The sequence below is a fragment of the Aethalodelphis obliquidens genome, unplaced genomic scaffold, assembly GCF_003676395.1.
Source record: "Aethalodelphis obliquidens isolate GAN/ISIS:26980383/991018 unplaced genomic scaffold, ASM367639v1 scaffold83, whole genome shotgun sequence".
In the NCBI taxonomy this organism is placed as follows: Eukaryota; Metazoa; Chordata; class Mammalia; order Artiodactyla; family Delphinidae; genus Aethalodelphis; species Aethalodelphis obliquidens.
The window spans coordinates 287,519-310,007 of NW_020838027.1; the positions used below are offsets into that span (position 1 = coordinate 287,519).

General features: G+C 52.8%; 1 protein-coding gene across 10 annotated transcripts in view; it reads left to right on the forward strand.

Moving 5' to 3' along the window:
* MICAL3 (microtubule associated monooxygenase, calponin and LIM domain containing 3) overlaps window positions 1–22,489 on the forward strand; it is a 175,622-nt gene that overhangs the window by 110,933 nt on the left and 42,200 nt on the right. For all 10 annotated transcript variants that reach the window (XM_027093055.1, XM_027093057.1, XM_027093058.1 and 7 more), the window contains 2 exons: window positions 4,585–4,673; window positions 5,369–5,456. In XM_027093055.1, the coding sequence (XP_026948856.1) occupies window positions 4,585–4,673; window positions 5,369–5,456 (177 nt within the window). The remainder of the gene's footprint in view (window positions 1–4,584; window positions 4,674–5,368; window positions 5,457–22,489) is intronic.

Here is a 22,489-nt window from a genome sequence, read left to right on the forward strand (position 1 = left end):
TTCTGATTACGTGCCAGGAGCTAGTGGGAAACTCTTATTTCAGAAAATATACTATCTATATGAATATTATTTGAAATTATGAAAGTCCACAAACTCTCTTTCTAAAAGATTTATGCAGTGTTGGGAGGGGGAGAAGTACCCGTAAAAGGAGAACAGAAGTCAGTTACTTTGAGGGGAAAAGAGAGAGAGACATGTAATCGGATCACCAGGAGAAGGGAAGAAGAATGCCATTCATTTATCTCCTTGACTTTTTTTTTGAGATATAATTGACACATTGGTTTATGTGTACTGCCCGTTGATTTGACACATTTATTTGTAAAGTTATTACCACCACAGTGTAACCTAGGCTAAAACCACAGTGTTACCACCTCCGTGCCATCACATAGTTACTAACTCTTTTCTGTGGTGAGAACATTTAAGACCCACTCTTTAAGCAACATTCAGGTATATGACGCAGTATTATTTGCTTTGATCACCATGCTGTGCGTTAGATCCCCAAACTTGTTAATCTTATAATTGGAAGTCCCTACTCCTTGGCCAATATCTCCTCATTTCCCCTCCCCCCACCCCTACTGGCCACCATTCTACTCTCTGTTTCTCGGAGTTTGTCTTTTTCAGATTCCACATGTAGGTGATATACAGTATTTGTCTTTCTCTGTCTGACTTATTTCACTTAACACAATGCCCTGAAGGTCCATCCAGGTTGTCATATAGCAGGATTTCCTCCTTGCTCATGGCTGAATAATATTCCATTGTGTATACATATGTGTATGTATATATATATTATATATATATATCCATCCGTGGATGGAAGCTTGGGTTGTTCTTGTATCTTGGCCATTGTAAATAATGCTGCTATGAACATGGGGGTGCATATATCTTTTACCATAATTAGTGTTTTTGTTTTCTTCAGATAAATACCCAGAAATGGAATTCCTGGATCATATGGTAGTTCTATTTTTAATTTTTTGAGGAACCTCCATACTGTTCTCCATAGTGGCTACACCAATTTACATTCCCACCAACAGTGCATGAGGGTTCCCTTTTCTCCACACCCTCTCCAACGCTTGTTACCTCTTGTCTTTTTGACAGTAGGCATTCTGTCTGGTATGTGGTGATATCCTGTGGTTTTGATTTGCATTTCCCTTATGACTAGTGATGTTGAGCCCCTTTTCATCTATATGTTGGCCATTTGTATGTCTGTTTTGGGAAACTCTTCAGTTCCCCTGCTCATTTTTTAATCAGGTTGTTAGGTTCTTTGCTATTGGGTTATATGAGTTCCATATATATTTTGAAGATTAACCCATAGTTTGGGACCTTTTTTGTGGTGTGCAAGATATATTTTTTTTAATAACAATTTTTTTCAAAGATTTATTTTTTATTTATTTTATTTATTTTTGGCTGCATTGGGTCTTAGTTGCGAGATGCAGGATCTTCATTGAAGCATGCGGGATCTTTCATTGCGGCACATGGGCTCTTCGTTGTGGTGTGTGGGCTTCTCTCTAGTTGTGGCCTGCAGGCTCCAGGGCACATGGGCTCAGTAGTTGCGGCATGCGGGCTTAGTTGCCCTGCGGCTGTGGGATCTTAGTTCCCCAGCAAGGAATCGAACCTGTGTCCCCTGAATTGGAAGGCAGATTCTTTACCAGTGGATCACCAGGGAAGTCCCTATAATAACTTTATTTTATTTTATTTTGAATTTTATTTTATTTATTTTTTATACAGCAGGTTCTTATTAGTTATCCATTTTATACATGTTAGTGTATATATGTCAATCCCAATCTCCCAATTCATTACTTTTTTTTTTTTTAAGTTGCGGCATGCGGGACCTAGTTCCCTGACCAGGGATCGAACCCAGGCCCCCTGCATTGGGAACACAGAATCTTAACCACTGCACCACCAGGGAAGTCCCCATACTGTTTTGATTACTATAGCTTAGTAATATAGTTTAAAATCAGGAAGTGTGATGTCTCTAGCTTTGCTCTTCTTTCTCAGGATTGCTTTGGTTATTTGGGATCCTTTGTGGTTCCATACAAGTTTTACAATTGTTTTTTGCGTTTCTGTGAAAAATGGCATTGAAATTTTAATAGAGATTACAGTGAATCTATAGATGGCTTTGGGTAATGTGAACATTATAACAATATTCTGATCCATGAACACTGGATATCTTCCCATTTATTTGTGTTTTCAGTTTCTTTCATCAAAGTCTTATAGCTTTCAGTGTATAGGTCTTTCATCTCCTCGGTTAGGTTTATTCCTAAGAATTTTATTTTATTTTTTGATGCTATTATGAATGGGATTTTTTTCTTCATTTTTTTTCTGATGTTTCGTTGTTAGTGTATAGAAACACAACTGTTTTCTATATGTTGATTTTGTATCCTGCAACTTGCCTAAATTTCTAGCAGTTTTTTTGGGTGGAGTCTTTAGCATTTTCTGTATATAAGATCATATCATCTACAAACGAAAACAGTTTTACTTCTTCCTTATCTATTTGGAAGCCTTTATTTTTCTTTTTCTTGCCTGATTGTTCTGGCTAGGATTTCCAGTATTGAATAGGAATGGTGAGAGTGGGTAGCCTTGTCTTGTTCCTGATCTTAGAAGAAAAGCTTTCAACCTTTTGCTGTTGAATATGATATTAGCTGTGAGCTTGTCATATATGGCCTTTATTTTGTTGGTACAGTGCTTCTATACCAAGTTTTTTGAGCCCTTTTTATCATGAGAGGATGTTGTACTTTGTCAAATGCTTTTCTGCATCTGTTGAGATGATCATTTTTTTTTCTCTCTGTTAATGTGGTGAATCCCATTTATTGACTTATGGCTATTGAACCGTCCTTGCATTCCTGGAATAAATCCCACTTGGTAATGCTGTATGATCCTTTTTTTTTTTTTTTTTTTTTGCGGTACGCAGGCCTCTCACTGTTGTGGCCTCTCCTGTTGTGGAGCACAGGCTCCGGATGCACAGGCTCAGCGGCCATGGCTCACGGGCCCAGCCGCTGCACGGCATGTGGGATCTTCCCGGACTGGGGCACGAACCCGTGTCCCCTGCATCGGCAGGTGGACTCTCAACCACGGCGCCACCGGGGAAGCCCTATGATCCTTTTAATGTGCTGTTGAATTTGGTTTGCTAATATTTTGTTGAGAATTTTTACATCTGTATTCATCAGGGGTATTGGTCTGTAATTTTCTTTTCTTGTACTGTCCTTATCTGGCTTTGGTAATGATGGTCTCATAAAATGAGTTTGGGAGTGTTCCCTCCCGTTCAGTTATTTGGAAGCGTTTGAGAAGTATTGTTAGTTCTTCTTTAAATGTTTGGTAGAGTTCACCAGTGAAACCATCTGGTCCTGGGCTTTTCTGTTTTGCGAGGGTTTTGTTTACTGATTCAGTCTCCTTACTCAATATTGGTCTGTTCAGATTTTCTGTTTCTTCATGAGACTCAGATTTAATAGGTTGTATGTTTCTAGGAATTTATTCATTTCTACTAGATTATCCAGCTTTTTGGCATATAATTGTTTTTAGCAGTTTCTTACAATCCTCTGTGTTTCTGTGGTATCAGTTGTAATGTCTTCGATCATTTCTGATTTTATTTATTTGAGTCTTCTCTCTGTTTTTCTGAATTAGTCTCATAAAGGTTTGTTAATTTTGTTTATCTTTTCAAAAAAAAATCAGGTTCATTGATCTATGCTATTGTATTTCTGGTTAGGTCCTCTTACTTTAACTTTGGGAATAGGAAAGTTCATTTGTCAAAGGAGCCACTCTCTCCAGATGAGACGGATGAGTGGAATTACTCCTGTTTCAACAGTTTCTGTAATAGGGTCTATCCTTTAATTTTTGAAAGCCTTGGCTGGAAGTCGGGGGAAAGAAAGAGTCGGGAAAAAACAACCCTCAGTGACTGAATCCCACTACCAGCCTCGTGGGAAAAGCCAAGGTTGGTGTTTTTCAAACTTTTGATCATGTCCACAATAGGACATACATGTTACACTAGGACCCAGAAAACCCAGGTGGGCACAGCTGAGCTGTGAGAGATAATCCTTGACTCTGAGGATGCCACAGTGCATGCTGATGCTTTTTATTAGGCTTTATTCTGTTTTGTTTCAGTCACAGTGCACTGTAGGATTTTTGGTTTGTTTTGCGTTGTTTTTAATGCTGGTCCTGACCCACTGTGGGTGGCGCTGGCTCGCGGGTGCTTGCAGAAGGGCGGCAGGAGGGCCCCAGCGGGCTCATGTTCGGTGCCGCCCCACCCCCGGCAGCCTTCAGGCCACCACCGCTTGTGTTCATTCTTGGTTTCCCCAGAAATGCTCCTCTGGCTCTTCATGTGACCACATCTTTGTTCTGCACACACTGCCACTTTGTTTGCGGGCCCTGCCGTACAGGCTTCGGTCTTTGCTCCAAGCCCTGATTGGGTGATGGCTCCGTGGCCTCCACACATCCGGGCACAGGGGAGAGGAGGGCCTGGCCTCCCTGGACAAGAAGCCTGGGCCTGGGGAAGGCCGGTGCCGGGGCGAGCGGACGACTGTGCCAAGACCAGGGGTCAAGCTGGGAATCTCAGAGACTTGCTCACCCTCTTCCCCTGCCCCTTGCTGCCTGCAGGTAAATTCTACTGCAAACCACACTACTGTTACCGGCTGTCCGGGCCTGTACAGAGGAAGAGACCAGCAGTGGCCCCTCTGTCTGGAAAGGTAATGTTGATCGGCCGCAGGGGGCGGGGGGGCAGCAGGTGCTGTTTCAGTGTGGTGACAGGTCAGGGTGTGGCCAGCAGGCCCTGAATGGCCACTGCATTGCCTTTCCTGTGAGTGGGAGGGCCTGAGAGATGGTCACAGTCCGATATGGGGAGGGAGCATCTTTTCAAGCCTAATCTAATGTTGGGTTTCAGTAAGGTAATGTTCCAGCACCACCTGAGTTGGATTTGGAAGACCACGTCAGACCTTGTCTTCTGCTTACTGTGTAAAAAAAAGCCTCTTGCCTTTGAAAATCTCACCCTTCCTGAGAGGAGGACACTGGAAAAGGACTTGGCTAGAAATAAATGCTCTGCAGCCAATTCCTTGAACTTTCTATATTCTGGGAATTACTTATCTAAGAACCTTCTTTTTACAAAAAAAAAAGTGAGTGTAATCAGCTCCCGCATCTGTCTTTCCAAGTGAGCTGTGTATTCTCTCCGCTCTGTGGTGTTGCCCTGTGGGCGTGCAGTTGCCTGATGCTTCCAGGAGGGCCTCTGCGGACTGCAGAGAGCCTGTGGGGGAAGGGACATGAAGCGTGCCCTGGTGCGGCTCTGGGTTTCCTGGTGAGGGCAGCAGACCAGCAGCCAGGCGTCATTGTCTCCTGAGATGTGGGTGCTTCACTCAGTCACTCTTCCTCTTCTTGTGGACTTTCCTAGGAGGCCAGGGGACCCCTGCAGGACAGCCCTGCTGCAGACACCAACGGACAGCCCAGCACCAGTGCCAGCCCTGCCGAGAGAACTCCAGGTAGCCTCACTTCCTTGTTTGGCTGGGTGGCGCGTCACTCTCTCGGCCTCTGTGACAAGGCCAAGGGGATGAGCCAGCACCTCCAAAGCAACATTTCTTCAATTGGGCATCAGGTGGCCCAAAACCCTCTGGACTCCTTTTTCATGTGCCAGCTGCTTGCATTCGGAGTCCCCTTTCTCTATGGCCTGTCGGAGGTGCTGGTACAAATCAGAGGGGAGTTTCACTGGCCGACCGTGAGCCAGTAGGGGTGCCGTCTGGTGAGCGGCGTCACCCAGGCTTCGGTACTGTCTATTCAGAATCTCATTTTTATTGCTGGAGTCCTGGGACCTGTCCACATCCATCAGATACCTTGGGGGGTTGGCCCAGGCCCTGTCTAGGGAACAGGAGTTCAAAACAGGCTGCTTTTAGCACTGACCCAAGTGATGACCCAGGGCAGTGGGGCCTTCCTGTAGTCCCTCGCTGTGGGCTCCTTGGATAGAGCGTGGAATTGTGAAAAGGCCCCAAGGTCTGAACGTGTGTCCACCTGAACTGGACATCCTCCATCCTCTTCCCTGCTCAGGTGTCTAGGTGGCTGCCACTGCTGTCCCACCTCACCTGTAACCCCTGAGGGACATGCCCTGTCCTGGTCATTTTGGGGCATTTGAACTCCTAATGAGGATCAGGCCCTGATTGGTCCCACTTTCACTAACCTCTTCCTGTGTCAGGAGGTGAGTGCCACCACCCCACATCTAAAAACACATTTGTTCTGGTCTCGAAGGTCAGGAGAAGGAAGGGCTCATGGGTACCAGACTTCTTGTGAAGAATTGTGGTTTTTCCTTAAAATCACCTCTCCCTACTCCCTGCCAAACCAGCCTGTGACGTGTGTCCACAGTTCCACAGATGTGGGTGGTCCTGATGCCCTGCGCAGCCCCGACAGGTCATAGCCCACGGTCACTGTAGCCAGTCGGAGAGGAAGTCGTCAGGGCCCTGTTTTCACCTGTCACAAGTTTCTTCCCTTCAGAGCAAATAGGTCTCAAGCAGCCGTTTACAAACTCACAGAAATCACCATATTGAAAACTAAAGGTTATCAACTAAGGCCAGAAACTATGGAGAGGGAGTTGGTAGTGGAATTTCCAAAATGGGAGAAGAGAAAAGTTATCCACTGAGCCTTCAAATGGGAGGTTAGCAGAGTTGCTCCTTCGCCTGTGCTCCGGAACTAACGCAGGCCCCGTGGTGTTGCTCTGGGGCAGGAAGGTGTCCCAGACGCTGGGCAGTGCCCCTGGGTGCAGTGACTGGAGTTTAGGTGAGCTCAGCTTCTGCTACTATGTGTGTCCTGATAAAATGTAGGCAAGTTTTGAAGTGCCCTGCAGATTGGACCAATATTTTATAGCCATGTTTAAGCTGCAGATGACTTGGTGGTACCCCTTGAGCCCCTTTATAATCTGTCTTTTTCAAGAAGTGCTGACGGCCCTTGCAACAGGGGAGCTGGTAGAGACAGGGCGTGTGCCTTTGAGCAGGTGGGAACCACCTGGGTGCTCAGCAGACAACTAAAACGTTCGGCTCTCTTTGTGGGCATCTGAAGAAGAGCGAAGCCAGTGGAGGTCAGGCCGTTCCTGAGCCAACGTCGTGTACTCTGTCCAGTTCAGTTTGCCGTCTCTGCCTGCCTGCTTTGAAAGCATAGTGGGCTTCGGGTTTTTAGCAGTTGTGGAGAATTAAGCGTTCCATAGAGAAGAGGACCACTCTGTGAAGCAGGGAGAGAAGATGAGAGCTGGGGTTGTGGTGACAGAATCGAAGTCCTGAGGACCTTCTTGATTCTGAAGGTGATGCGCCTGTCACAGCATGAGGGGTTCAGGATGTGAAGCCCAGTTGGAGGTGCCCTGTAGGCAGTGGCAAGGCCAGCACCCGGGGCCGCTGGGGTCCAGTGACTCCCTGCCTCTGGAGGCCCGAGCTTTCTGAGAGCGCGGTTCCAAGTGGACGTGCCGCGGTGCACCAGCACTTCCCCTTCGTAGAACAGGAGCAGGGTCGTGGGTGTATGTTCTAGCTGGCAGGAAATCGGTTTCTTTTTCTCCTTTAATAAGGATTCCCTTCTTTAAATCCCAAACCAAAGCTTTGATTGGTTAACTAGAACTTCCTTTTGAAAAGCTTCAGAAAAACTCAGGTGTTTCGGGGCTTCAGGAAATGTGTTGTGGACGGCTGTGGTCAGGCTGGTTCTGGGCACGTCCCCTGGGCTGCACTTTGAGCAGAGCGAGTAATACGTGGAGCATGGTTCACGCCCCAGATCCACGTCCCCCAGGAGGTCGTCTGGAGGAGACGTGGCTGTGGCTGGCACTGCTCTGTGCCCCCCTTTAGCTTGTGGCATTTCCCTCTCTTCCCTGATGTTCTTCTCTTACACCAAAACGACTGCTGTTGCCAAAAAAACAAACACAACCCGCGAGTTAGAACCTGGTCCGGCGTCATCTGTCTCTGGGCCCCTGGCCTGCAGCTGCTGCCTGATTTAGCATCTTTGTTTGTAACGTGCTTTTAATGTAGAAACCCTCTTTGCTGTTCTCAAAATCAGTAAGTGCTTTGTTTCCAAGCTTCTTATACTTAGTGCTGCAGGTCAGTGGACCTGGCACAGATTTTCTTACCCTGGCCTCATAGTACCTGCCCTGACTTTAGGAAACATTTGGATAACAACAGGCAGAGAAAGAAAACCCCCAGTGGGATGTTGTGCCCTTGAATACAAGACCCTCAGTTGAAGGTTTTTAGATCCTTTTTTCATCCAGAGGAATCCCCTTTGCACCTCACATAGTGGGTAACCAGAACTGAAGCGTACAGGCATGGGGTATCATAGGGAACAGAAGAGCTTTGCTTCCAGTACAGGTGACAGACATGGGATGGGAGAAAGGCTTCATTGTCTGTCGTCTTACGGAAAGATGATCTTAACATAAAAGGCTGCCTCGCTGTGGCTGCCGCATGCCGCGTCCCCAGACACACCTGCACGGTCACCCTCGGGTTCCATAGTCTGGATGCTGAATGAGCCATTAGGAAACGCAGGCATTTCCCACATCAGCTAGAATAGCCACGCGCGGTACAATCCTGGGTTCCTGCCGTCAGGAGGATCTTCCCACTGCTTCCCAAGCCCTCTTCCCTTATAGGCATTTCTGGAAAACCTATTTAGAAAAGCAAAGAGAATTCCAAATCCAGCTTCACTCTCCAACCCCACCCCAAGAGTCCAAGTAGACAGTGATGTGTGAACACATACATATACGCACATGTGTTTGCGCTGGCTTAGTTTCATGTCTACAAGTACACGTTTATATGTTGTGCCCTAAGTGGTGGTAACAGTACTAGTGAAGCTTCCCCAGGCTTCTTGTCCCTGGGCTCTGGCTTACACCGGGGACCATGCCACTGACCTGGCTTAGTGTTCCCGGGGAGGTGGGGACCGCGGGGGCAAGTGCCCCCGGACATGAGCAGTGCACACTCCCCACCCCAGAAAGGTGACTTAGACAAAGCAGGGGAGCAGGGCTCTCGCTCAGGAACCCCACGGGACCGCTTCGCTTCCAGGCGCGGGTCTGTTAGCACAGCTCCCTGCTGTCTCTTGGTGTTCAGTGTGTCTGTAGGACAGTGCAATCCTTAGTCTCTCCTGAAAGGGGCCTCAGCATGGCCTTCAAGGCCTGGCCAGTGAGTTAAGGAGTTCTACACCCACTTTTCCTGATCTGTTAAGCTTGGGGTAGAGGGCGGGGGCAGGCAGCAGGCGGGTCCCCAGGAGTGGTACAGAGGCCAGAGTTGTGCCAGGGATGGTGCACCTGTCCGTCTCCGGCCTTCCTGCCGTGAAGCCTCGCCTTTGCCTTCGTCTCTAACCTGTGCTGTTGTGCGTTTTGGTGTGTTTCTTTGTGAGTTGTTTTTATTTAATTGTGTAACTTTGTTTTTCCGTTATTGTGAAACTAAGGTGTTGTGCTTTTAATTTTTTTTAACAAGTGTTACCGTTCTTATTTAAGAGAATAAATTCCAAACAATCTTCAGGTTTCTGAGTATTTCTTTTCCTCCCCTTTTTCCTGATTGGAGGGTGGGGAGGGGTCGCTCAAGCAGGTCTCAGGAGTGGGCGTGAAACCACGGTACCTCAGGATTCTCACTCCTGGGCTGGGCTCGGGAGAGAACGTAGGTGTATTAAAATGGGGAAACAGGGTGTTTATACCTAAAATACAGGTTCCCATTAGTGGAAGGGCCCCTGTTTGAGGGGGGCATGGTGGAAGACATTTTGCTTCCTTGCTTGGAGGAAGATGCCACCTGTGTCCCCCATTCCGTCATCCAGCATGAGGGCCCTGAGGCGGGAGCAGGTGAAGGAGAAAGCTCTCCACGGAGCCTGCCTCTGCCCGAGCCCAGGCTGTGCCCTCCTCTTTCCGACTAGCTGGTACCGTGGGGACCGGAGCGCTTGGGCGCCTCTTCGCTGCCTTGAGGCTTTTGCCTGGCGTCAGGGACGGTCCTTGCTCTGTCCTCCCAGCTCTGTCCTCCCAGCTCTGTCTGTTTCTGTGACCTGGACACACAGGCAGGGGGTCCAGTTCTGCTTGGCTGCTCGAGCCTGGAGGGCTGAGCCCCCTTCTCACACACACACTGTGACCTTGGCAGCGGGGCCTCTGATGCCGGCTGGCCCGCCGACCACAGGGGCACAGCCGTTTGGGTGCTGAATGGGGCCAGGAGAGGGCACATCGGAGGGGGGCGCTCAGCGCCAAGTCTGCGCCCACCGTGCTCTAGGTGATGGCGGCCTGGTGTGAGGCGGCCTTCCGGCCTCCCCTCCACCCGGCGGCCCCCTTGGGTCCCTGTGTGGCCACAGCACCATCACTGGGTTGGGAGTTGGTCCCGGCATGGAGAGCGCCTGCCTCTCCCGGCCTGCTCGCCACCCTCCCCCTTCTCTGAAGTCAGTCAGTCTGGTCTGTCCTGGGCCCTGCAGAAGGCTGGGAGAAAAAGGAGTCGGGCTGAAGACCCTGGAGAGCTCCCTTTGGGTAGAGTTTCTTTCTGAAACTTGAAGCCCATTCTCTTTTTTTCTCATCTGTTCCCTGGCCCTTCCCTCACTGGGACACTGCCCAGGAGGGCTCCTGCGTGCGACGGGGCGCAGGAAGCAGTGAGAATGGGCTGCCCTCTGTTCCCGTCCTGTCCCGAGGGACCCACTGAAGACAAGCCCCCGCTCGGGCCTTGCTGGGGTGTAATAGCCAGCAGACAGCTTCAGGAAGACTCCTCCCCAAACGCCAGGCCCTTTCACAGAGCTCTACAACCTCACCAAGACTCCAAAACCAGGCCTTACCTGGCACCTCGATCCAGCCAAGCATCCAGCAAGTGCCGGCGAGTAGATCCGTCCTGAGGGCCTGCGGGGAGGAGGCGTGCGCGCTGGGGCAACGCCTCTCGCTCCACAGCTGCTCTGGGGTCAGCGAGGCTTTGCTCCAAGAAGGGCAGTGGGTGAGAGGTTGAGGCGCCCCTACACCCGAGCCAAGCAAACCTGACCTCGCCCTTGATGGTGTCCACAGGTGAGGTTAGACTGCCCCCCATCACTCACAGAGGGGCGTTGGCATAAAGGGCAGTTTGGGGATACCTTCCGGCAGAAGGGGGTCCGGGGCCCTAGCTCTGCCTACTAAGAACAGACTCCTGGGGCCATGCTAGTGATTGCTAGAAAAATCCTTAAAGTTGAGTCAGAATTTCTGTTGCCTCTTACGTGTTCTTTACCTCTATATCTGTACTCACCAGCTTGCCGTGACTGTGCATTAGTCGTATGAAACTGTCCCTGGTATGAGTTCCTATTCTGTACTTTGGTAAAATGTCAGGGTTATTGCCACTGTGTCACTGTTGTTTCATAGTGTCCTTGCCTGGAATTGTAGGTCTTTGGTGGTTATTTTGTGTTAAGGGGCCCCGGTTACCGGAAGAGCTCGGGCCCTGCAATCCAGGCACCTGCTTGCTTCTCTGCGGTTCCTGCGCCCCGGGTCCCGGTGTGACTGGGCCTCCATCACAGCTGACTCCCCAAGAAAGCTCGGCCTTACTGGGGGCCCCTGCAGACCTGTGCTGCCAGACGGGGGTTGGGGCTCCGGAAGGACCTGGGCCTCAAACACACAATGAAATCAGGGCTGTTTCAGTGCAGAGGCCTAAATAAACATGTTTCGTTCAGTTCTCGTGTTCTTCCAGGGCAATAAAGCTGGGCATCGGTGGAGGTGACTTCCTGAGACTGTCATCCTCCTGGTGCCTTGCGGCTGCTCAGAGACCAGACCCAAAGAAAAGTGTGACTAGGGACCTGAGGGCGGAGAGTCTGTAAGGCGCCTGAGCTCAACCTGGTGCCGACGGAGAACAGCTGATTTTGTCACAATACGGTTATAGTAGCCTGTTTGTTCTTGTTCCCCTGTTTTCTAGAATTGAGTCAGAATCTAGAAAGACCAGGCTGGAGAAGACCAGCTGTAAAATTTCCCTCCCACCATTTGCCACCAGCAGACTTATCTGGGTCAGTACGTTCTTCCTCTAGAAGAGAAGGCTCTGCCCTAGGTTCTGTCTCCTGTGAATTACTCTAAACCAGTTCCCTGCCTGCCTTCAGTGGGGCATCAGCATTGCTGGAGGCCCAGGAACACAGGGATCCGGGTGCTGGCAAGGCAGCCCCAGTGGAAGCTCTGGGCCCTGGGGCGACGGAGCTTGGCCAGCTGCCTGCGTGCAGGAAGGGCCAGAGTCTTGCTGCCCTCGGGGGCTGCTGAGAGCCAACAGCCGTGCTCCGGGCGACTGCAAATACCACGCCAAGGGGCCATCGTGTTTACAACCGGGAGAGCACCCGCTTCTGTTGGAGTCTCCCTCGGATAAAAAAAGAGAGTGAAACTTGAAGTGTGCTCACTGCTGTCAGTCTCCCCCGAGTGTTTATACTGGTGAATCTGCCCTTGGGCTGATGTCACACGAACTCATAGAGAACAATTCAGGAAGACGCGTAATGGGGTACAGCTAGTGTGCAGCACTTACTGTGTGCCAGGCACTGTCCAGACGCCTTCTGTATACGCATCCCTCATCTAATCACACCGTAGGCTGTGAGGAAGGTAGCATTTTGCAGACTGGATCGAGGCCCCGTGACTGACCCAGGCAGAGCCGGGTGGAGTCGGTACAGGACGTGCACAGTGCCGCCCCCTCCACTCCTGTGTCCTCCAGCCTCAGCTTGTCCGCACGGGGCAGCGGGAAGAGAGCTGTGTGTCGGCTCCGCCAAGATGACTTTCTAAAAACACGCACGAACGCCCGTGTCATCTGTGAATGTGCATTTGGTTATTTCCAGGAAATACGTGTCCCCAGATTTTTAGCGGCGACCCCAGGGCTGGGAATGTGCCTTTGCAAAGAGGGTAGATTCCAGAGCAAAGGGTTTCATCACTGGTATGTGAAGGGGGAGATCAGAAGAGACGGAGGAGGAGAATAATGATGTTGAATCGACTGCTTTTCATTTTCTCCGTATCAGCACTCTTTGATCAGTTCAAACGATACCAAGCCTAAAGTCATGCTATTAAGATGTCCCTCCACACGGAACCTCCCTGTCAGTCTGGAGGAGCCGGGCTTGTGCTCCGGGATGGTGTTCAGTGCTGCTCTCGGGCAACAGTCTAGCTACTTCTGACTTGTACGCCTGTTGCTTATTTCTCCTCTACGCTCGCGTTTTATCACACTTCTCTAAGAGGCCCCGGGGGTGGTGGAGCTGACGGTTTCCTTCTCTTACTACTGATGCTTTACAGCTGCCGTTCACAGTCGTTGCCTGGCCTGGCCCTGGGTGGGGTTGGCAGAGGAGAGGGAGAGATGAGGGTCTGCCTCTTTCTGTCCTGACACTTTGAGCAGAATCACCCATGACAGGAGTTAAACACGGACATTCTTACCTGTCGGAGTTTGGGCCGCTCCAGACTCCACTCACGTAAAATGACGCTTAAATCCGGGCTAAGCGTGCATGTCATTGCAGTGAGCATTTTGGGTTCTGCCGTGTTGGATCAACTTGGGTTGGGCACAGAAGCAGCTCGGGAGGCCTGAGCATGTCCAGGCCCAGCCTCGGGCAGGTGTGTCATGACGGGCCCTGCGAGCTCATAGAGGATGTTTTTGGAAAATGGAAAAAGAAGAGAGTTGGGGACACGGAGAAAGAAGCAGTGTTTTTCCCCGTCGTGTTTCCACGTCTGCTTTTCTCCCTGGATTTAGTGAGCAGGCCTTCTGACGTATCTGTCAGCCTCTAGCACCTGGCCTCTGTCCCCAGGCCCCACGCCGGAGGGCTGGGCGGGTGGACGGGGGACGGTGGGATGGACAGCATCTCCGTGAGAGAGAGACTCCTCTGTACCGAAGGACAGTGAAGGGCGGGACATGTCTGCCCGGCACAGGGATTGTGTGCCCCACACGGCCCTTCCCAACAGGCCCTCCACGCGCTGCCCTCCAAGGTTCAGGATGCCTCACTCTGGTGGCAGCATCACTGCTCTGTCCTAATGACTTTGTCCATTGGGCCACGGTCCAACATCTGGTGTGCCGGTTGGCCTGATCAGTGAGAGGTGGGAGATAGTCTGCTGTGATTTCCAGGCAGGGCTCTCGGGCTCAGCACTGTTGACGTTTGGACGGATAGTTCTTTGTTGTGCGTTGTTGGCTGTTTGCAGTATCCCTGGCCTCTTCCCACTGGATCTCAGGACACCCCCCTTCCCAGGTTGTGACATTGCCAGGTGACCCCAGAGGAAAAGATCACCTGGTTGACCACCACCATTCTAGACTAAAGTCAAGAGAAGTAAGGACAGGCCCTAAATGTAAAATTAGCCTCCATTTGATTGTTCCTGTAGGAGACCAGGGAAGAGAGTGTGTGAGGACAAAGAAAGTGAAACAGACCACACTGGACAGCAGTGGCCTGCCCGCCCCTGTTAGGTTGTGGGCACACGCCTCCCAGCACGTGACGCGGTGTACACGTTGGCAGCCGTGCCGGTACTGTGTGTGCTGTCAGACACCGAGGAAATGTTTTAGAACAGGAGTCCGTTTTCCTGAACCACAGTGAATCGCCCCGTGCCCCAGAATGTGCTCATCTTCTGAGGTGACCACAGCCTCGGAGAGCAGAGCTGGGTCTAAAGGGGGCAAGCACAGATCTTGAAGAGAAGATGCAGCCTGTTATCCTTGCTGTCTTCGGTCATTCATCTCTCTGAGCCTCCGTTTCCCCATCTATTAAGATCATAAAATGGAAAAAAAGCTCCCTGCTGCTCTACTTCATGAGATTGTTGTCAAGAGCAAATAAGCTAAAACGTGTGGAAACTTGTTTATTTAAAAGGATTACAGGAATATCAACTCTGAACATTGGTGGAGATTCCAGAAAATGCTGGCATAATCAGAGTGAGAGTGAGTTAGGGTTATTTCTGCTGACCGGGCGATGCATCCTGCGGGGTTAGGACCGGACGGCCTGCTGGGATGTGTTCCCAGCCAGCAGAGATTTGGGGAAACAGAACAGTGAGGAGGGCTGGCCGTGTCTGGTCCTGAGACAGTGGGCGTTGAATCTCTGCAGGGCTTGGCTAAATTTGGCCTTGCTTGTTCCTCAGCCTGCGTGGATGGGCTGTGAGGTCACCTGCTAACTCCACGACACCCTGCGGGCTCTTCACTGTAGCAGCGGAAGAAAAGCAGTCCTGGATAGGTTGACATTAAGCTGAATTTCAACACCCACGTGAGAGTCAGAGGACAGTGCAGGATTATAGCTTCTCTTAGGCAGAGGTAGGGTTACACGTGGGCCTGGGGACGGTGTGGCTCCCCACAAGCCCCCAGGGGCTCCGAGCCACCTCCCGGCCTGGAGTCGGCACAGGGACAGTGCTTCGTGGGTGCCAGGCTGGCCGCTGGAGAGGGCTCTGAACTCCCAGCACCAGCCGTGCAGGCCCCCGTGCCCGGAAGTCTCAGGGACCGGCTGACAGATGAGAGCGCAGGTGTGATGGGGCCGCCGAGGTGCGCCTCAGGTGGTGCTTGTGGGCATTGCTGGAGGAGCTTGGCTCCTTTCCCACAACAGATATGCGGTGCCTGAGGGGAGGCTGTTGCAGAGATGCTGTCTTTGGAAGGAGCCTGTCGCAGAGCAGAGGGCCTTTCGTCGCGAGGTGGGTTTGTCCCTGTTGATCGTTGGATTATGGGCAGGGCCTCGCTTCCCACCTTCCACGGCTCAGAGGCCAAGCCCGCTCTGGGGCTGTGCAGCTGGCCCCCCGAGAGCCCCTCGCAGCCAGCTTGGGATGCACTCTGGACTGAAGTGCCCCGGAGGGGAGGGGTGCAGTCTAAATGCACATCTTGGGGAAGCTCATCATCTGGCAGTGCCTGGTGGGCAGACTCGTGGTCCTTCTCTCCCTTCCCACCTCTCCCCTCCGCGTGCTCGTACGGGTCTGGTCCTCCAGTGCGCGAGATGCTCCCTGGAGCTCAGCTGCTCTCCACGGTGAAGCGAGGACATGCGTTTAGGACATCAGGTCGTTTGAGATGGTGTCTTTTCAGAGCCTTCCTCCGTGGAGTCTTGTAGGACGTTGGCATCTTCATAGGAATTTCTCTGTCCCGGGCGCTAAGGGAACGGCTACTGTCTTCACAGAGGTCGTGTTCCTGGGGCCTGGAACAGTATCAAGCTGTTGGGGCCTGGAACAGTATCAAGCTCCTTGATATTGGAACAGTATCTTCTTGGGGCCTGGAACAGTATCAAGCTCCTTGAGACACGCAGAGGCCCTCTGTTGTGTGTCAAGATGAGGAAACCGAGACTAGATTATGTCCAGCCAATTCCTTAAAAGTGTAGTGAGGTGTTGCTGTAGTTCAGATACAGGCTGAGACCTTCCATCTTGACTGTTTATTCAAGACGCTTTACCGAACACTTGCTCTGCTGCATTGATGGTGCCAGAACCACAGGAGGCCGGGAGAGCCCTGTGCAGCGGACCCTCCATTTTGGGGTGCACTCAGGAGGTGGATGGTGTGATGAAGGTGCGCTAGAGCCCTGGGGGTGCGGAGGGGCCAGCAGCAGCAGGCAGAGGCCCGGGCTGGGCTGACCTGTGGACCACCCTTATCTCTACCCGCCTCTTATTAAGATTTCAGAGGCTAGCCCCACGAGTGGGCTGGTGGACAGGCCCCTTACCTTGAGCTGTAGGGACCCTCCTGATCTGCCGGCCGCACCCATGGCTCCCGTGTGTGCACAGGTGTGTGCATGTGGGCGGCCAGGTGGGAACAGCAGAACTGCAGCTAGAGCTCAGCTCTGTGGGATTTAAGAGAAAACACAGCAGACCCCAGCGCTTTAGACAGCAGAGAGGTGGCCATTCTGCGGGGTGACCCAGCTGACTGTTAAGGGTCAAGTCGAGTTTCATCTCTGAGATATTTCGACACATGAAAGATATGTTATCAAGAAGCTACACGAAGCCCTGGTAAGGTGTTTTTTTTAATGGAGACTCGGGTACGTGCCTTAAAAGAGACCTCTTTGCCTTGGCCAGTTAGAGTGACGTGTGCCAGGATTTCCACCTGCCAAAAAGACACCTTTGGGAGATGTACTAATAGCAGCAAAAGTCACGTCATGTTAGAAAACTAACGTAACAGCAAAAGTCCCCTGGGATCCTGCAGATGGGGAGCCAAGGGCTGTGGCGATGGACGAGCCCCTCAGCTTCCTGAGGGGACTCTGCGGGCTGCAGGCTCCCACCTCCCACCTGGTGGGTTACCTGGGACAGTTCTGACTTGTCCCTGTTGCGCTTCCCGTCCTCGGCCTCTCGGTCACTGCCTGACTCTTGGTAATTCAGTATCTCCCCCTTGCGTCCGCGTGACCCGCTTTTCTCTGTGCCGCACGTGAGCACGCGGTCCCCCGGATGACGAGGACACGCTGGGTGTGGAGGGGCAGTTAGCGATCCCGTCCCTCGCTGCACAGCCACACAGCCCCGGGTGCCGTCCGGGACCGGTCTTCTAGGGCCTGTGGACATCAGAACCCTGGGTGGCAATAGTGCCGGCAGTGCCCAGCGGCGGGGCGTGCAGCTCACGTCACAGTCCTGACTCAGCTGTTCGTCCCTGTTCCTTCATCACCTGCTTCCCGAGCAAAGGAGCATCTGACACCCTCCTGTCCTGTGACCTCGGGACATGCAGTGAACCCCACCCCCCGACAGCAGGAAACCACAGAAGAGTCTGTCGGAGGGTCCACGTGCAGGGGCCGGAGTCACCTCACCGAGGCAGTGCTTGGAAACTCCTTCCTTTGGCCTCCAGAACCAAAGCGCCGGCGAAGTGTGCTGTGTCCTCCAGAGGGAGAAATCGCCGTGCGAGGCCTCAGGCGTGCGGCCGGCCCAGCAGAGTCTGCTGAGGCCCAAACCAGCTGTCCCAGGGCCCTTCTGAGAAGGCCGTGGAAGCAGCCCCAGTGAGCCTTTCCCCCAAGATGGGCCTCCTCCTCCTGCAGACACCAGACCCCACTGTCCTGCCGGACGCGAGCGGGGACAGGGTCCCGGGCAGAGCGGCCGCCTGCTTCTCGGACAGCTGAGCGGCAGCTCAGCCGGCAGCTTGAGTGGCATGAGGTGGGGGGAGTGGGCTGCTTCTTCCCCGCGGGGCCGCCGGGCCACTCACGCCACGGGGTCCCTCTCGAAGGCAACGCCCCACAGAGACAGCTGTCTCTGGTCCGGACAGCGGTCCTGTCCCGGGGTGGCCATGCGTTGCCGCAGAACTGCAGCAGGGACCCCCTCGCAGCCCCGTGAGGACGGGGGCTCCTCATGAGGAGGGCGACCTCTCCCCCAGGGTGATTTCACGCGTGTTGCCAAGGGCTTTGGCAGCGCTCGTCCATCAGCTGAGAGCAGGTTCTCCCGTGAGGAAAATATTTGCTTGAGGATGATGTATGGAGCTCACACAGGCAGTGACTGGCCCAGAGCAGGGCCCGTCACTCAGGCTCAGAGCCTTTCTCTTATTTAGGGTGCCACCCAGATCCTGGAGCTGTTTCCCTTCGGTCTATGGAGCTGGAATTGGCCTCCAGTGACCTGAGATCTGCTTGCCTGGACTTAGGGAACAGTCAGCCTAGGAATGATCCCAAATCCCTCATCCCACTTTCAGCTGGGAAGCCCCTGTGTGTCGCCACATGAAAAGCATGTGACGTGGAGAGGCCGGGGGTCTTGGCCTGACCCTGCTGGTTCACTCTGACTTTCCAAACTGCCCTTCTGCAGCCTCTGCTCTCCTGGGCTCCTCCGAAGCTGACGAGACAGCGGGGACCCGGGGGCGGCAGGTGGGGGTCCTCTGTCACGGTGTCAGAACCACTGCCAAGGCCACCTCCACCATTACTTCCTTCAGTGTCTTAATTTACCATCACCATCCGGTTAGTCTGGCCAATGGCCCTCTGCTCAGGACAGAGAGTCAAGGATGCTGATTCTGTTGGTTTTTGTTTGTCTGAATTTCCCATGACATTTCAAGGTTATGGCCCAGGAATGCTAAGCACGCTTTGGCAGTTGGTGAATCTGGGGTACTTGGCGAGCATCCTCTGAGTGCCACCTTCCCTTTGGGAAAACGGCCTCCATGGGGACCCGGCCCTGAGGGAACATCCTGCTTTCCCTGTTCGCTGAAAGTGGGTGGAGACCAGAGGGGCCTGGGGCCTGACCAGTGAGTGACTCCAGCCCTCCCGCCTTTTACAGTGTCTCCAGTGGGAACGTCTTGGGCTTCACGGCCCACAGCCTCCTCTCTGTGGGGACCGATGTGTGAATGATCTGAGTGTTTCTGGCTTCGTTTTTGTTGCTTGTGGCCAAGCCCAGTATTAAATTAACATCTCCCCTCCCCAGAGCCCCAGCCTCTGGGCTTGGGGTTGGGTGATCCCCTGCTCTATGCAGCCTATGGAAACTCCAGAGAATTGACGCTGGGAGGAGGGCAGGATGTCATTCCAGACGCCAGACGCTCTGCTCCAGGACATTTCCGTGGAGTCTCTGTCCTTCGCCATGAAGGTCACGATGGGGAGGAGATCGTGGTGAGGGCGCCCCTGCGGGGGAAGGCAGGGCAGGGCTCCAAGGGAGTGCGCCTTGGGGGCAGCACACCAGGCCTCTGAGCAGACGCTGCGCTCCTGGGTCGGGTCGTGGCCGCACCGCTCACCAGCTGAGTGACCTTGGGCAGCTTACTGTCTCTGAACCTCGGTGATCTCATTTGCAAACTGTTACCTACCTTAAAGCTGGCGCCTACCTTCGTGTTCCTCCAGACCGCCCTCCTTGGATCCCTGGGTGGGCCACGCGCCCCTTTTCCATGCTCCCGTGGTCCCGCGTGTGTGCTCGAGCCCTGACGCCTCTACACGCCTGGAACCATCCCTATGAGGACTTTCTTTGCCATGCCCGGCCTGCGGCGCTCGGAGTAGAGAGCATTTTAGCCTGTGTTGTTTCCCCAGGTTCTCGTGGAATTCCTGGCAGACACTGTGCGTTTCCCCCAAGGGTCTTCCCATGAGTGTTTTCCTTCTCTACCTTGAAATTGCTCAGTCGGAACTGATGATGTGAGTTGTTTTCCCTTAAGTGACAGCTCTTACTCTGTTTTTCTTCTACCATCTAAAAGAAATACTGGTCTTTATTCCAGATTCATGGAATTCCCCAAAACTTTGTGCTCAGGTAGTTGCCACCCATTTATTTCCCTTTCCGTTTAAGGGCAGTTGTCAAAAATACACGATGGGAAGGACAGAATCAAGTGGTACTGTAGTCGGGGACCCTTGGCCTTGTCTTTATCGAGCTGGGTTTTGATGAGGAGAAGGGAGGCCAGGAAGGCTGGTGTTTGGAAAGGCTGGCCCCGCGATTAGAGCCTGTGCCCTTGGAGGGCCTGGGGGCAGGTGTGGAGACTGTCCAGACCGTGTCCATCTGCTGTGCTCCCTGCCTCTTTCATGCTGTCATCTGGAGACCACGTGTTTCCTAATTTTCCACACGCCCTCATCCAGCATCAGAGCTCACACTTCGGGGGCCCTGAGCTCAGTGTTGAAGGATAGTCCGGGGGTGTCCAAAATGAGGTTCCCGGGGCACCAAGACTGGGACGGGCAGATGTGTGCACACGGCACAGGATTCGTGCCCAGACCCCATGGTTATACGTTTACCTGCATTTGTAAGTGAACACGCCCCAGGTCTTGCTTTTCAGAAAGAATCTCTAGTGATTTGAAGGGTGCTGTTTGGTGGGAGATCCTGGTCACTGCAGCAGATGCGCTGAGACTTTATTCCGTGACTGCCCGCATTCACAGGGTTATTTCTAATGATTTTACAAGGAGGTTCGGAACATGCGCATGACAGAAGGCCCAGCCTTCCAGACGTTTTCTGCACAAACTCTCACGTCACAAAAGTTACTAAATCAGTGTTCCCACCCCGTCCTTCAGCCCTTCATCAGGGGGCTTCTGGGCTTCGCCTGAAGACCACCTGACACTGGCTGGCGTGACCTCACCTGCTAAACCTAGTGTCGGTCCCTAAAGCCGAGAGTGTCGCCGAAGCCAGGTGCCTGCCCTGGCGGGACGCAAGGCCCTGTGCCCCGCCCCGCCCCGGTGCCTGCGTCCCTCCACCTGGGCCCCTTCCCGGTGCTGCTTGCTCTGTTCAGAGCCTCTTCCCTCCTTCTGTGTCCAGTAACTGTCGTTTGCAATCCAGGGCAGGTGGATGCAATGGACTTGTACAGATTGGTGGTGAAAATGTTCCTGGACCTCAGCTGTATCACCTAACTCCTAGAAGAGGGAGGCAAGAGTGTACGGAGCACAGAGGTGGCACCTGCACAAATGCGCGTACATGCGTGTGTAATTCACTTCGTACTCACACAATCCCGCGACGTGGGATTGTCCTTGTTCACGGATCAGGAAGCGAGCTCTCAGTGGTTGTGTGATTTTCCTAAGGTCCTTCAGCTGGTCACTGGCGGAGTCCGTTGTCTCAGCGGGTCTGTCTGACTCTGCACCACACGTGACGTCCTGTCACAGTGGACACAGGAGAGTGGTCGGTGGGCCTCTTCTGCCCAAACGTGGGGTCACAAGGTGTATTAGGAAGGGTAACGATGGAGATGGGGGAGGTGAGGGATGCGTGACGGCGACATCAGACACCTGAGACCTCAGAGTCCACGAGCCCATCGCAGGCCTCAGATTTCTTTTCTTTTCTTTTCTTTCTTTCCTTCTTTCTTTTCTTTCTGTTATTTATTTTTGGCTGCATTGGGTCTTTGTTGCTGCACGCTGGCTTTTTCTAGTTGCAGCGAGTGGGGGCTACTCTGTTGCAGTGCGCGGGCTTCTCATTGCGGTGGCTTCTCTTGTTGTGGAGCACGGGTTCTAGGTGCACAGGCTTCAGTAGTTGTGGCATGAGGGTTCAGTAGTTGTGGTTCACGGGCTCTAGAGCGCAGGCTCAGTAGTTGTGGCTCACGGGCTTAGTTGCTCCATGGCACATGGGATCCTCCCGGACCAGGGCTCGAACCCGTGTCCCCTGCATTGGCAGGCGGATTCTTAACCACTGCACCACCAGGGAAGCCCAGTCCTCAGATTTCTTCGCAAAGGAATGATAGAGTCTAGAAACCGCCATCGTGGGCCTCCCAGAGCAATGATTGACCAGGCAGGGTCATCAGTGGATCTTCAGCCCCCTGACGTGGGTATTCTGGGAACAGGTAGTCCAGGGTCTCTCCGCATCACCCCACAGATTACTTATTAATTACAAAGGGGAAAAGGTCTCTTTACCACAGAGACGTGGGTGGGCGCCAGCTCAACCAAGCTGTCCAGCTGGTGTCACCAGGACCGAGGGGGCCTGACTGTCCTGCGTGGGTGCAGTGGGAGGAGCCCGGAGTCGTCCACAAGGTGTTCCCGTGGAACAAAAAGTCTTGCCGTGAATCTAAACGTGAGACAGACAAACCCACAGTGTGAGAAGCTCTGCAGAATAGCTTACCTGGACACCTCAGTAGACCAGCCAGATGCAGTGCCCGAACCTCGACTGGGTCCTGGACCATGGGGTGGGGCAGCAGGTCCGGACCATGGGATTGCAGCAGCAGGTCCTGAACCAAGCGGGTGGGGACATTGGGTCCTGGACCATTTTATGGGGGGCAGCGGGTCCTGGACTTTGTCGGGGGACAGCAGGTCTTGGACCGAGGGGTGGGGCAGCAGAGAGGACTCCCTTCTCAACAGGCTGCTTTCCCTTGAGGGCCAGTCCTGCCCCTGC